The 11832-nt window shown below is 40.3% G+C and overlaps 1 protein-coding gene across 1 annotated transcript in view; it reads right to left on the reverse strand.

The window, feature by feature from the left end:
- The window catches only part of TMEM71 (transmembrane protein 71), a gene marked incomplete at its 3' end in the record, with an annotated part of 13991 nt that extends 2441 nt beyond the window's left edge, over positions 1 to 11550 (reverse strand). The window contains exons 1-4 of the mRNA XM_009579182.1: positions 11475 to 11550; positions 3458 to 3547; positions 1929 to 1986; positions 658 to 870 (exon numbers count right to left, since the gene is read on the reverse strand). Coding sequence (XP_009577477.1) covers positions 658 to 870; positions 1929 to 1986; positions 3458 to 3547; positions 11475 to 11550 — 437 coding nt within the window. The remainder of the gene's footprint in view (positions 1 to 657; positions 871 to 1928; positions 1987 to 3457; positions 3548 to 11474) is intronic.
- Between the last annotated feature and the right edge of the window lie 282 nt (positions 11551 to 11832).

An 11832-nucleotide genomic window follows, 5' to 3' on the forward strand; every position in this document is an offset into this window, starting at 1 on the left:
CGGCACACTGTGGTAATGTCAGGGAGTGGATTAGCAGCATGGCAATATATCAGGCATTGTGATACTGGATATTGTGATACCAAATGATACTACAGTTATTGGGCTGTGATACTACTGTGAGTGGTCTCCTGCTACTCATGAGTTTCACCCTACCATATCCCATTTGGCGCAGCCTGAATCCACTGTACTTCAACTTTTCTGAACTACATTTTATATACCTTCTTAAACTGATGTTCTTCCAAAATCAAGAGAGATTTTTCCCTGAGTAAGAATTCCACGACCAGACCTTTTTATTTTTATATATATATGAGTAATATATATATATATACATATACACACTTTTTTCTTATTCCTTATCAAGGTAACACCCCGTTGGCAAAATGAGCTGTAGCTCTCCTTTTTATTTATTGGACACAACACCAATTACAGCAACAACTGTGTACTGAAGAGTTTTTGGGTAGTAAGATTAGACATGACTGAAAATCAAGTTATTTCAATCACTGCACTCTTTAAACTAAATCGAGATGTTCCCATTCAGAAGCAATGTGGATCTTATGCCAAGCAAAACCTAGACAGCCACACAGATACCACCAGATAAGTCCAGAGATGTGGAGCCCGTTGCCAACATTGAGTAAAATCTGCACGTAGTTCACTTACCGAACTAAATTCTCTTTATATGTAACACTTGTCTGGGATGGTGTCAGTGTTACGTTACCCTCTTCATCAGACAGAAAACTGTCTTCTGTCAAAACGTAATAACCATTAGAAAGCAGTCGAGGGCTGTGGCGACATGTGGACAGGGAGCTTGTCAGAGGATTTGTGGAACAACATTCATAGGCAGGGTCATCATCCAAAAAGGCAGAAGCATAACTGAGAAGGAGAAATGAAACCCTCTAATTTAGTGAGTGTCTAGACAGTGCAAACCCATGATTTAATAATAATGAATTTACATTACCAGCTGATGGGCGCTGGCACTGACATAGATTTAAAATATGTGGACATAATTATATTACTTCGGGACCTAGGGGGTTTCAGCCTGCAAGAGTGTGCCTCCATCACACCTTCCAGAGCTTCAGATTACAGGAGGGCTTCATGCCAGGTGGAGCATTTCATGAATGCATGGAGCCAGCTTGAATTGAAAAGTGCACGGTGTGTTTCTGCGGCAGTGCTCTTGGCCAAAGAGTCCTGCCAGATCTACACCTACCTGGAGCCGTCAGAGGTATTCCAGTAGTTTGCTTCTGAGCTACTCTGCATGGCGCAAGCCTGAGTGCCTCTGAACCAGGCAGGATTTATTTGCTTTTTATTAATGAAGATTGAAGTATACATGACTTTTAATTCTCACAAATCCTAGAGTACCATGCAGCTAGAACAACATGGGATAAAGTCTACACATGATGATAACTTCATCCAGCACTGAAATACAATTGACTTTGAGATGAAATATAGCACAGAAAAATATACTATGTGGTATTTAAAATAGAAGTGAGTAGTGACAGAGGTGAAAGAATCTAAATGTTGTAGACATTTTACTTAGCTCAAGTAAAATTGGATTTATGGTGAGTCCTTTCTCCTCAACACCTTTGAGTTTCAAGTGGCTGTGCAGTGACATCCATGAAAAGAAAGGAAGACACTGGATTGATTCAGTGGCTGACATGAGTTTCAGTATCAGTTTTAACTATTCCATATGGTATGTCACAGAGGGATACCATAATTTCAGGAAAGGGGAGAGCAGGTGGAACACAGATACTCCAAAACCTTGTAACTGCAAAGCCAGTGCTTCCAATCTCCATAGCAGTACTGCTGAACTTCCATTTAAAGCAGTAATTAAATAAATATCAGCACTACAATTCTCAGTGGCCCAAAAGGGATTTTACAAAATCTCCAACAAAATAAAAATAAAATTAAACAAATATAATTTTCATCAGTACCTTGGAAAAACACGTTGTGAGAGGTTGCGTCTATGTTCTCCATCAAACGCTGTTGAACCTGCAGAGGCAAAGGCCAAAGAAGAAGGAGTCGTTATCATATCCACTGACAGCTCAAACAGTTGACAGGTCTTCACTGACAGGTACCTTGTGCATATCAAAAAGATCATAAAAGAAGCTAAAAAAGAAATGGAAATTAAGGGAGAGATTAAAGGAAATAAAACAGATGAAAGAATGGAGGAAAGACATAGTGTTTATAGGAAACTCATCTCAACCAGGACAACACAGAATCAGAGCCAACCATTATCAGATATTTGTACTCTGCACAGCTTACTACCTTGAAAGAAATAATTATGGACACAACTGCAATAGCTATAGTAATTTTAATGGTGTTTTCCCAGAAATCTGCTTCATGCCAAAAATAGTTCATGTCCTGGCAATAGATACAGAGTAGAATGGAAGGGCTACAATTACAATTACAATACATTTTTCAGATGAAAATTGCAGACATGGCATAACAGGCATAGGGACAGCTACAGTGACAAAGATTTGACAATAATATTGTGGCAGGAGACTAAGGAAATAGGCTTTGCCTGGATTACCATGGCTCAAGTCTGCAAAGTGCTGCCGGAGGTTCAGCATCTGACAAAATCAATCTTATGAAATATGAGCAATGGCTATCCATAAGGAGAATTTATAGCTGTTATTACATGGAATGATAAAAGATAAAAAAATTACCTCTCTTATATCTGAGAGCGTCATGCTTATAACACTGTTAGTAAATGCCCATCATTCACCTATGAGAGGAGATAGGTCTAAGAGAATATTTTTTTTTATGTTCAATTATGAGCTGAGGCAAAGAAAAGACATGAAAGTCAGTGCTTCTGCTTTGGTAATCTTGTTTATCCTCATTTGGAGCTCAGTTGTCAGTCACAGCCTGGATGTGAAGGCTGACTGTGTCTTGGGACCAGGCAGGGTCACCAAAGAATGGAAGTAAAACCTTCCAGGGTATTTTTTACAAATCAGTCTCATTACCCTACTCCCATATACAGTATTTCTCCTACGCTTTGAAAAAAAACCCCAACATTTCACTTTACCATGAGAAAATTATCCTCTAATCCTGGCAAAAACAACTTGAGGAGAAGACAACTGGAAGAAACTTGGTGGAGGTACAAAGAGATCAAGTAGCATCGGTCAGATTGCTACACAGCAAGTTGTACAGAAAGTGAGACTGGTGGTGTATTTCATAGACTGACATGTTGTAGACCTATTTTTTTCATATACAATTACCTTCTGAAATAATTTATCTTATTTTAGGCAAAATCATGACTTCTAATTGTGCAAAAATATTATAGTCAAAACCAGGAAATTAATCTAAACTCTAAAAGAAAATACAAGAAGAACTCGACAGGTGGTTCGTAGATCTGGATATAAACTAAAACCTGCAAAATCCCAAATCTTATCAGTCAAACAAAACCCTCTCCACAACAGATTTTTTATATCAAAAGCTCTGATGAATGTGCAAAATTTACTTGGTCGTGCTGTTGATGCAACATGTGATATTCCATACATCTTGAAAAGGACTGTTTCATACACCCTCGGATAACAGGTAATATAGATTAATACATGATCTATAATATATCTATTACAACTCATTAATAACCTGAGAGTGAAACTTTCCAGCAACTGAAATCCATAGCACAGTTGTATTGCAAGTGATTTTCTCAGTTATGATAATATAAAGTAGCAACAACTAAAAAAGAATAACTTTCAAGAATAGTAGTTTACATATGGGTAGTGATTTCATTAGAAAGTGTTGACACCTATGGATCAAAGTGGCAGAACAAACCACAGTCCTTCTGTTACTAATTTGAATTGTCTCATAAATTTGCAAGGTATGTCTCTGCAGGACTCCTGTTTTTCTGCCACCCTCCACAGAAGTAAAATTTAAGGTAAAATAGAGTATATACATATATTTATAACAGAAAGTGAGAAATATACATAGGCAAATATATTACTGGGGAAGTGATGACTTTCTCTCTTTTGAAGAACCGTTTTAAGTTCTTTTAATAGTTTCGAACTATTTTAAGTAATGGTAACATCAAGCTTCTGTGAACAGTCATAGAGCAGGCAGTCCAATGGATTTTTTTGCTCCCTTTGATCATGAAAATTTTTGTCTCAGTGTGTTAACAAAGAGGGTTCCTGAAAATCATAATTTAATCAGTGCTGGAGAAAGCATGGAAACATCATGTTGTAGACAATGCTGCACAGTGTTCTGCTTTCCATTTCTGGGCTATTAATAGCATGAGAAGCTATAGTAACAATATAAGCAAGCCAAAACAAAGCATCTCAACCACCACTGTACAGTGAAGCAGTAGTACTATATCTGTAATCTACAAAATGAGCATCAATACAGAACCTTTAAACTATGACATAAGAAAAGATCAACAGCTTTAAGAAATCTCACTAAAAGTGAATCTGAGGTGAATGCAGCAATATTTTATGTCAGAATTCAAATAAAAGTTTAAGGCAACAACCCCCCTTGAATTTCAAAACACACAAAAGCCCATGTCGTAATATAAACAAAGTCACTGTCCAAAACAGTCAATTTTAATTACCTTTCCCTCCAAAAGTCAAATTAATCTTTAAGCCAATGATGCACCCAATTAGTAGCCAGCAATCCTCTGTCCATGTTTACATTCTAAATATTTACATTAGCATGTACCAAAATGCAGTGCTAACTATTAAAATAGCTGAAGCCCAGGCAACCAGTTTTATTCTATTGTACCTACCAAACACAAGTGTCTGCAAAGAGAGTTTTATTTGTTCACACATATCCGTCATTTCTGAAGAGCAGCCTAGTCTTTTCTCCCTGCAGGTCATGATAACAACATTCACAAAACCACAAAACTTCCTGAAGAGCAGTATATAAATGAATCCAAAGCTTAATTATTCCTCAGTTGACAAATATATGAAGAGATAAATATGTGTAAAATCTTGCAAACCTGGAAAATCCATTTCACTATTAACACCTGTATGCAAAAAAGTTTCTCATCATCAACACGAGAGCCTCGGAGACATTAGGTGGAGGGTGCTCCTTCTGCAGCTTCCTGGAAGAGATTAGCCCGGGGTCTTCGGAGAGGCAGGTCTATGAAGTCCCCTGTTTCCTTTTGAAAACAGCCCGTGCAATCAGCGGCACAGAGGCAGAATGAGGTCATGCTTCCTGGAAAGTAGCCTCACATCAGAAGCATTCATTTTGAAGAGCAAACCGAAGATTGAACGCTCTTGCAGGCTGTTGCGAAAGAGAAGATACACTATAAATAACATTTAGCTCCAATTAGGATAGGGAGGACGAAGACAGAACCTTTTCTCACAAAGAAAAGTGACACATTTTTGTTTCAGCTTTACTTTTCTACCTCTCTCAGAAAACTTTAAAGTGGTATATCCAAATCACTCCATTTGGTGAAATACTCGTGAGCCTGACGGGCTTTGATGTAGGAAAATGATCCAGCTACCAAAAAAATCTGTGTATAGTAACAAGATATCCGTGTATAGTAACAAGATATTTTGCAAAAGCACTATTATACACAAGATGCATTTGGTAAGAGTTCAGAGTTGTTTAAGTTTCACGGTCAAAAACATCATTGCAAATATATACCATGCAACGTTAAGATAAATTCCTTTGAAAGGAGAAAGGAATAAAGCCATTTGTAAACATATTTATTGTTCCACTCTATATGTTTCATACAATGTAAAGTATCAATTCATCATACCTTAAAGTGTACAAAAATAAAATCAAATCCACGTGAGAGAAATGGAGCCTGAATAAGACGTCCTGGCAATCAAAAGGATTTGGCTGTAGAACTATTACACACAAAAGTAATATAAATCAGCTGCTTGACACTGAAGAATTATACAATCTCAGGGAGCAAAACTTAATCTCCAGACAAATAGATAAAATATTCTAGTAGGTATCTCTCCTGATGTCTGTATGTATCACTGACGAAACGAAAGCATAAATCTAGTAAAATGTGATTGATTTGATTTAATGATTTTTTTTTTTCCCTGGAGAAGGAAAAATACTTCCACTGATAACAAACGAATGTAAAATTCTCACCTCACAGAAAAGGAAACAAAAATAGGAATTAGGTAATTAGGATGTTACAAAAGAGCTTCTGTTTGGGAGCTAAACTAAAATGACTATTTTAAGGTCCTTTTGCTCAAATGTGAAAACACAGGGCCATGTTCGTTCTTCACATCACTTCTTTTATTTAGTGGAATTATGCCAATGAGGAAATTTAGTCCAACGCTATTTCCATGGACGCATGGTCGTCATCACAGCAGGATTTCCCAGGCCACCCTGTCTCTCTGCAGATAATGGACATAAATTCCCAATGGTCTTTAAAACTAGGTCACCTACTGAAGAATTTCTATACATACATTATTTTACAGCACAGGTTACTTCTTGGGAGTATTTTCGGTTTCTTTTCATATTCTTCTCAACAAGAAGCAGTTAATTCTGAGCTTGGGCTGCTTTTTTGAAGGACATTGGCCTTTCATGTTTGTCTATATAGTTAAAATATACTGTGTCTATATCATATTTAGACTTAGAGGTGTTTTCTTTTTTAATTGCTACTATTCATATCTGGAACTCACTGTTCCACAAGCTTTTGATGCATAAACTTCGTGCATTAGTGAATATTTTATAGATAGGTGCTAGCCTATAGTTTATATACACACACAAAGGTTTATACACAACTTTTTTTGTTACCTGTTGCTCCTCAAACTGCCCACCCCACCCCAAGCTCCATCTCAACCATCAGATTTCAAATTCTAGGAAATGAACACACCAACAAGCTTGCTCTGCAGTAGTTTTATGCCTGTTGCAGACATTACAAGTTCAACCCACAAGAGGAAGGAAATGAGAAATTACAATACTAAATACCACAATATCTTTCTACTCTTCTCCCAGGCTTACTCTATTTTCGACAACACTACAAATTAAGGAGAAAGCACATTGCCAGTGGAAAACATACTGTGCTGGGTCTGGCAGTCCAAGAGATGTGAGGCTGGGGCAGCTCCATGTTCCAGGTCCCATCAGCATCAAGTCCAAGCATGTATACCTGGTAGGCACATGCACACAGAGCACATGTATACATCATATACGTACATACACACACAGCTGGCAACACAGATAACAAAGACAGACATACAGAGTACTCACATAGAGCACCAATGGCCTCATCCTTCTCACCTCGCTGGCTGAATAGGATGGAGGTCCACTAGTGAGAATATATACACATCTGTACAAGCTGGATCCCTCCAGCAACTGGGCTCGGACACTCAGTCTGCCCAGTAGCTGCCCCTAGATCCCAGTTTCCCCAGTCGCTGGCACCTGGAGGTATGAGCCCTCAGGGCCACAGCTCTACTCCAGATGCTGGTACAGACCATCAAAGACACACACAGGGCTGGTTGGGACTCCCCTGGGCCTCAGCCGCATAGCATCACCCTTAGAGACACTCCTGGCCATAACCTGTCCCATGCCCCCAGGCAGCAACCCATCTCAGTTCCAAAGGTGCTCTGGTGTTGACTCATCTGGGTGGGTTTTATGCCTGGGGCTGAGGCTGTCCTGGGCCAGCCCTGGGAGGGGCCCAGACAGGGTGTCCCTTCTTCTGAGTCCTTATTTCAGGTTCCCACCTGCCATCGTGCCCCTGTGCCCCTCTGGGCTGGTGCAGATGGGCCTTTGATGGGCTGATGGCTCCCGGGATGGGCCTGGGAGCACACCCCGGGGCAGGGTATTATTTGGGCTTCCCCTCCTGCTGTGTCTCTCTGTGCTCCTTTGTGAGTGTGCAGATGAGCTTTTAGCACATATTACACCACAAGTCTGCCATCTCAGCAACCCACTGCAACTCAATGCAGTGCGCTATTATGCTAAACATACAATTTTCAGAAAGGGTAGAGTGAATTGAGTAGCCATGGTGGAGGGAGTAGAGTGCTTATTAATTGAGTGCAATTGAGAGTAATTTGACGCTTCTGTAACCCTCTTGGAACCTCCCGGAAAGCTCACAGCCTGTAGCTTTTCCACCAGCTTCAGTGATCATCAAATCAGGCCATTTGTCCCATATCACAGCTCTTTGCTAATGCTGTTTATACAGTACTTAACAAATAAAAAAAATATTCTGAGATACCTGAAAATTAATTGAAACATTCAAAAAACTAGCAGGGGAAGGGCTGGTCCTGAGAACCTCAGAGCAGCCACCCAGCCACACTGGGTCCAACTGAAGGTCTATGAAACTCACCCTGCCTGCAGTCTTACTTCAGGGAAAACTAAGACTCATTTTAATTCACCTTTGTGAATGATAACATTTAAACTAAGTACATTCCTTTATGCAGCAGAACCACTTCGCAATGTTTGAGGTACCCTGGGAATTAAAAAAAAATTCTCACAAATCCAGACATTTTATTTCAATTTTAAGAGAAGGCTGATCCTGCATAAAGTTAGCATTTCATTGCAGTTTAGAGAACTGACACATCATGTACAATTTTAATAACCTTATTGGGTCAGCTGTATGAACAAAGATTAATTCGCTTTAAAAGAGGAACAAAATAATTTTTAATGTTATCTGATGGAAATCCCACTCCACCCTCTCAGAGACTTTCTTAGTTTCAGGCCTGATTTTTTTTTCCCCCAAATTCATTATTTTAGCTTAACTGCTCATGCAATACAGGCAACAAAGGGCATTTCTGTTTTGTGTGATGGAGTACAACGCATAGACCTGTAAAACTTAGAATTAGCTCTGAGCTTGCTGATACATCCACACTGCTTGGATCTCAACAAGAGCTTACTTGCAATAATGCTATGTCAGCTACCTCTGTATTATACTACACACACAGTCCAGATAGACAAAAAGTGGTTAGAAAAGATCTAAATCAAGCAAACCTGCGATGCACAATCATAGAATCACAGAATCATAGAATCATTAAGGTTGGAAAAGACCTCTAAGATCATCGAGTCCAACAGTCAACCAACCACCACCATGCCCACTAAACCATCTCCCTAAGCGCCTCATCTACACGTCTTTTAAATACTTCCAGGGATGGTGACACCACCACTTCCCTGGGCAGCCTGTTCCAAGGCCTGACCACTCTTTCAGTAAAGAAATTTTTCCTAATGTCCAATCTAAACCTCCCCTGGCGCAACTTGAGGCCATTTCCTCTCATCCTATCGCCAGTTACTTGGGAGAAGAGACCAACACCCACTTCATTACTACAATGATACTTCTCTGTGCAAAGCCATGACCAGTCTGTGTTGCATCTCCCTGCTCTTTGATTATATGGTATCAGAAGGAAATTTGATTGGTATATAACTTGATGTAGACATGGGAATATGCTTGAGAGGAATTTTTATACAATGTCACATCGATATATAAGAGCAGTGGAAAATCATACATGGGGAAAAGAAGAGAAGTGCTTCCATTAAAATCTGCAAATCCCCCACCTTGCATCCAGAAATACTGCTCCTTTAAAAACTATTTTATCAGAGAAAGAAAACAAAAGGAAGAGGCTAATACTCAAATCCATCAGTCAAGGCAGAATTTAGTCGAGGTCCCTAATAGAAATGGTGGGTCCTCATTAGAGTTCTTTATAAACTTTCTCACAAGAAGGTCTGACTGTTACTGAACAAGAAGGCAGGAACACAAGAAAAGCAACAAATACATCTATGTTAAAAGCTGGCTGACTTAATTTTATTAAGGATTACAAAAGTTTGTGAATTAGCACTCTACAGTGTCTGCAGTGACCAGAAGCAGCCAGGACAGAGCCAGCTGTTGGCCAATCGTGCTCTAGCAGAATCTTCTTTGCAGAGAACAGAAACATTAATGCACCGATCACTGGTCTGAATGAAGAATGCGTGGGAATGGGGCTTGAGGTGGGCAGGGGAAGCACTGTATGAATCGCGTATGCTCACGGTGCCTAGGCTAGCAGGTCATCAAGCTTCCAGCACAAATCTACATGCAGCATCTTAGGACACCCAGACTGAGAGGGAAAGGACAGGGACTAAACCAGGTAGGACAGTATGGGGAGATGGATCACTCTCAGCTCTAAAGGGTATAAAAGGGCATGTCCAAACCCAGCACAATGTGGCCAACCTAGGAAGAACCCATAAGACATTGTGAAGACTTGATTGCCCACGTTCCTTGTCTTCCATGTCACTGCAGTTAATGCTGGACAGACCACCTGCATAGCAGCACCTTGGTGGCTGAAAGCTGAACAGGCCATCTAGATAGACACAGCTCTAGGGTACCACCTAGGTGCTCTAACTAGACACACAAAATCTGAATCTTTGGTTGGGAGTTTCCTCGTTACATTATGAATACCAAAATGAAAATTAATGTTCCTCTGGAGGTGGTGATGTACTGCTGAACAGTGTACCCGAGACCCTGGATGGTTTCTGTGACAGTCCTGATGTGATCTACATGGACCAATGGTGGAGGGTCTTGTACTGATGTGCACCGAAGGCTTTTGGCCAACACATAATTCTAAAGGATCATAGTATGCTTTATATATACTGAAAATCTATAGTTGAGGTGTTGGTACCGCTGGTTCCTGAGACAACGGTACTGGCATACTGATGATACTGATGTCATGGTCATCTCTATAATAAATCATACTGATGGGTGCATAAATGAAGACAAATAACAATTGACAGTGATACTCTAATAACATTCTTTAAAATGCCTGTCTTCCATGCTGTTTTACACAGCACCCTTATCAGTTGTGTCTCTATTTGTATGTAAATAACCACTGTAGTCTGACAGTGACTGAGTCCCTTTCTGCCCGTATGCCAGTATTTAAGCAAAGTTTAAATTTGTGAAGCTTGTACTGAGCGCACGCAGGCCTTTCTGGAACCGTCTGCTATTTTTCCAGCTATGCTTGTGCCATACCTACTTGTCGCCTTTCCAGCTGAATTCAAACTGATGTCCTGGACTCATTTAACTGCTAGGGAGAGGAAAAGGCACAGGCAGCCTTGGTATCCAGTGGCGGATCATGATACACTAGAGGCAGAGTGGTTTTATAGCTTGGATGCTATCCAGCATTGCATAAAGATCAAGGATTTGATTGTGGCCTACAGGGTAATTGAGGAGAGAGACCAGAACTATGATACCCTTCCAGGAACCTGTCTGTGTGATGCCAGCACAGACCCAATGGCCAAGTATTAAGAAACAAGTGACTCCTCCCATAAACAAATGCTTCGCAAGCATTTTACAGGCAAGGCTGGACAGTCAGGGCTAATCTCTTAACTGACAACCATCCTTCAGCCCCTGAGGACACCCCGGTTTTCACAGGACCACAAAGGAGACAGGAAAATATCGCATTAGTTTTACAAAGTGATTGGTATTGCCTGCTGGCAGATGCGATGCATTTTTCTTCGTTCCCACGGCTGGACTCCACCAGGTTGGACAGATGTGAGTTTGGGAGTCCTGTTTTCCTTCAGTCCAAGTTGCAAATTCTCTCTACACATTCATATTGGCAATCTGATTACAAAGCTGTCCTTGCTAGACTGCATGTTTTGCAGTGATTTGCTTGTTAGCCTCTCCTTTCCTCTTACAGTACTCCCCAATATCATTATGACCTGTGATAAACATTCTGCTGCTGAGTGCTCCAATGGTGACTCCAACACAGTCGTTGTCTTGGCAGGACATTCCTTCTGTCCCTTTCCCTTACACACCCTGAGGTCAGCTCTCAAAAATGGCAGACCATGAAAAACTTACTGCTGGGATATGTTTGTGAGTCAAGTTGATCCACCACAAAGCATATGCTGAATTTCAGTCTCACAGGGAAATAATCCAGGAAATCAGTGTAAAATCAGAGCAGATATTAGTACATTTTCTGTTCAGTACTGTTCTCA

This window comes from Fulmarus glacialis, unplaced genomic scaffold (genome assembly GCF_000690835.1).
Source record: "Fulmarus glacialis isolate BGI_N327 unplaced genomic scaffold, ASM69083v1 scaffold3636, whole genome shotgun sequence".
Classification (NCBI taxonomy): Eukaryota; Metazoa; Chordata; class Aves; order Procellariiformes; family Procellariidae; genus Fulmarus; species Fulmarus glacialis.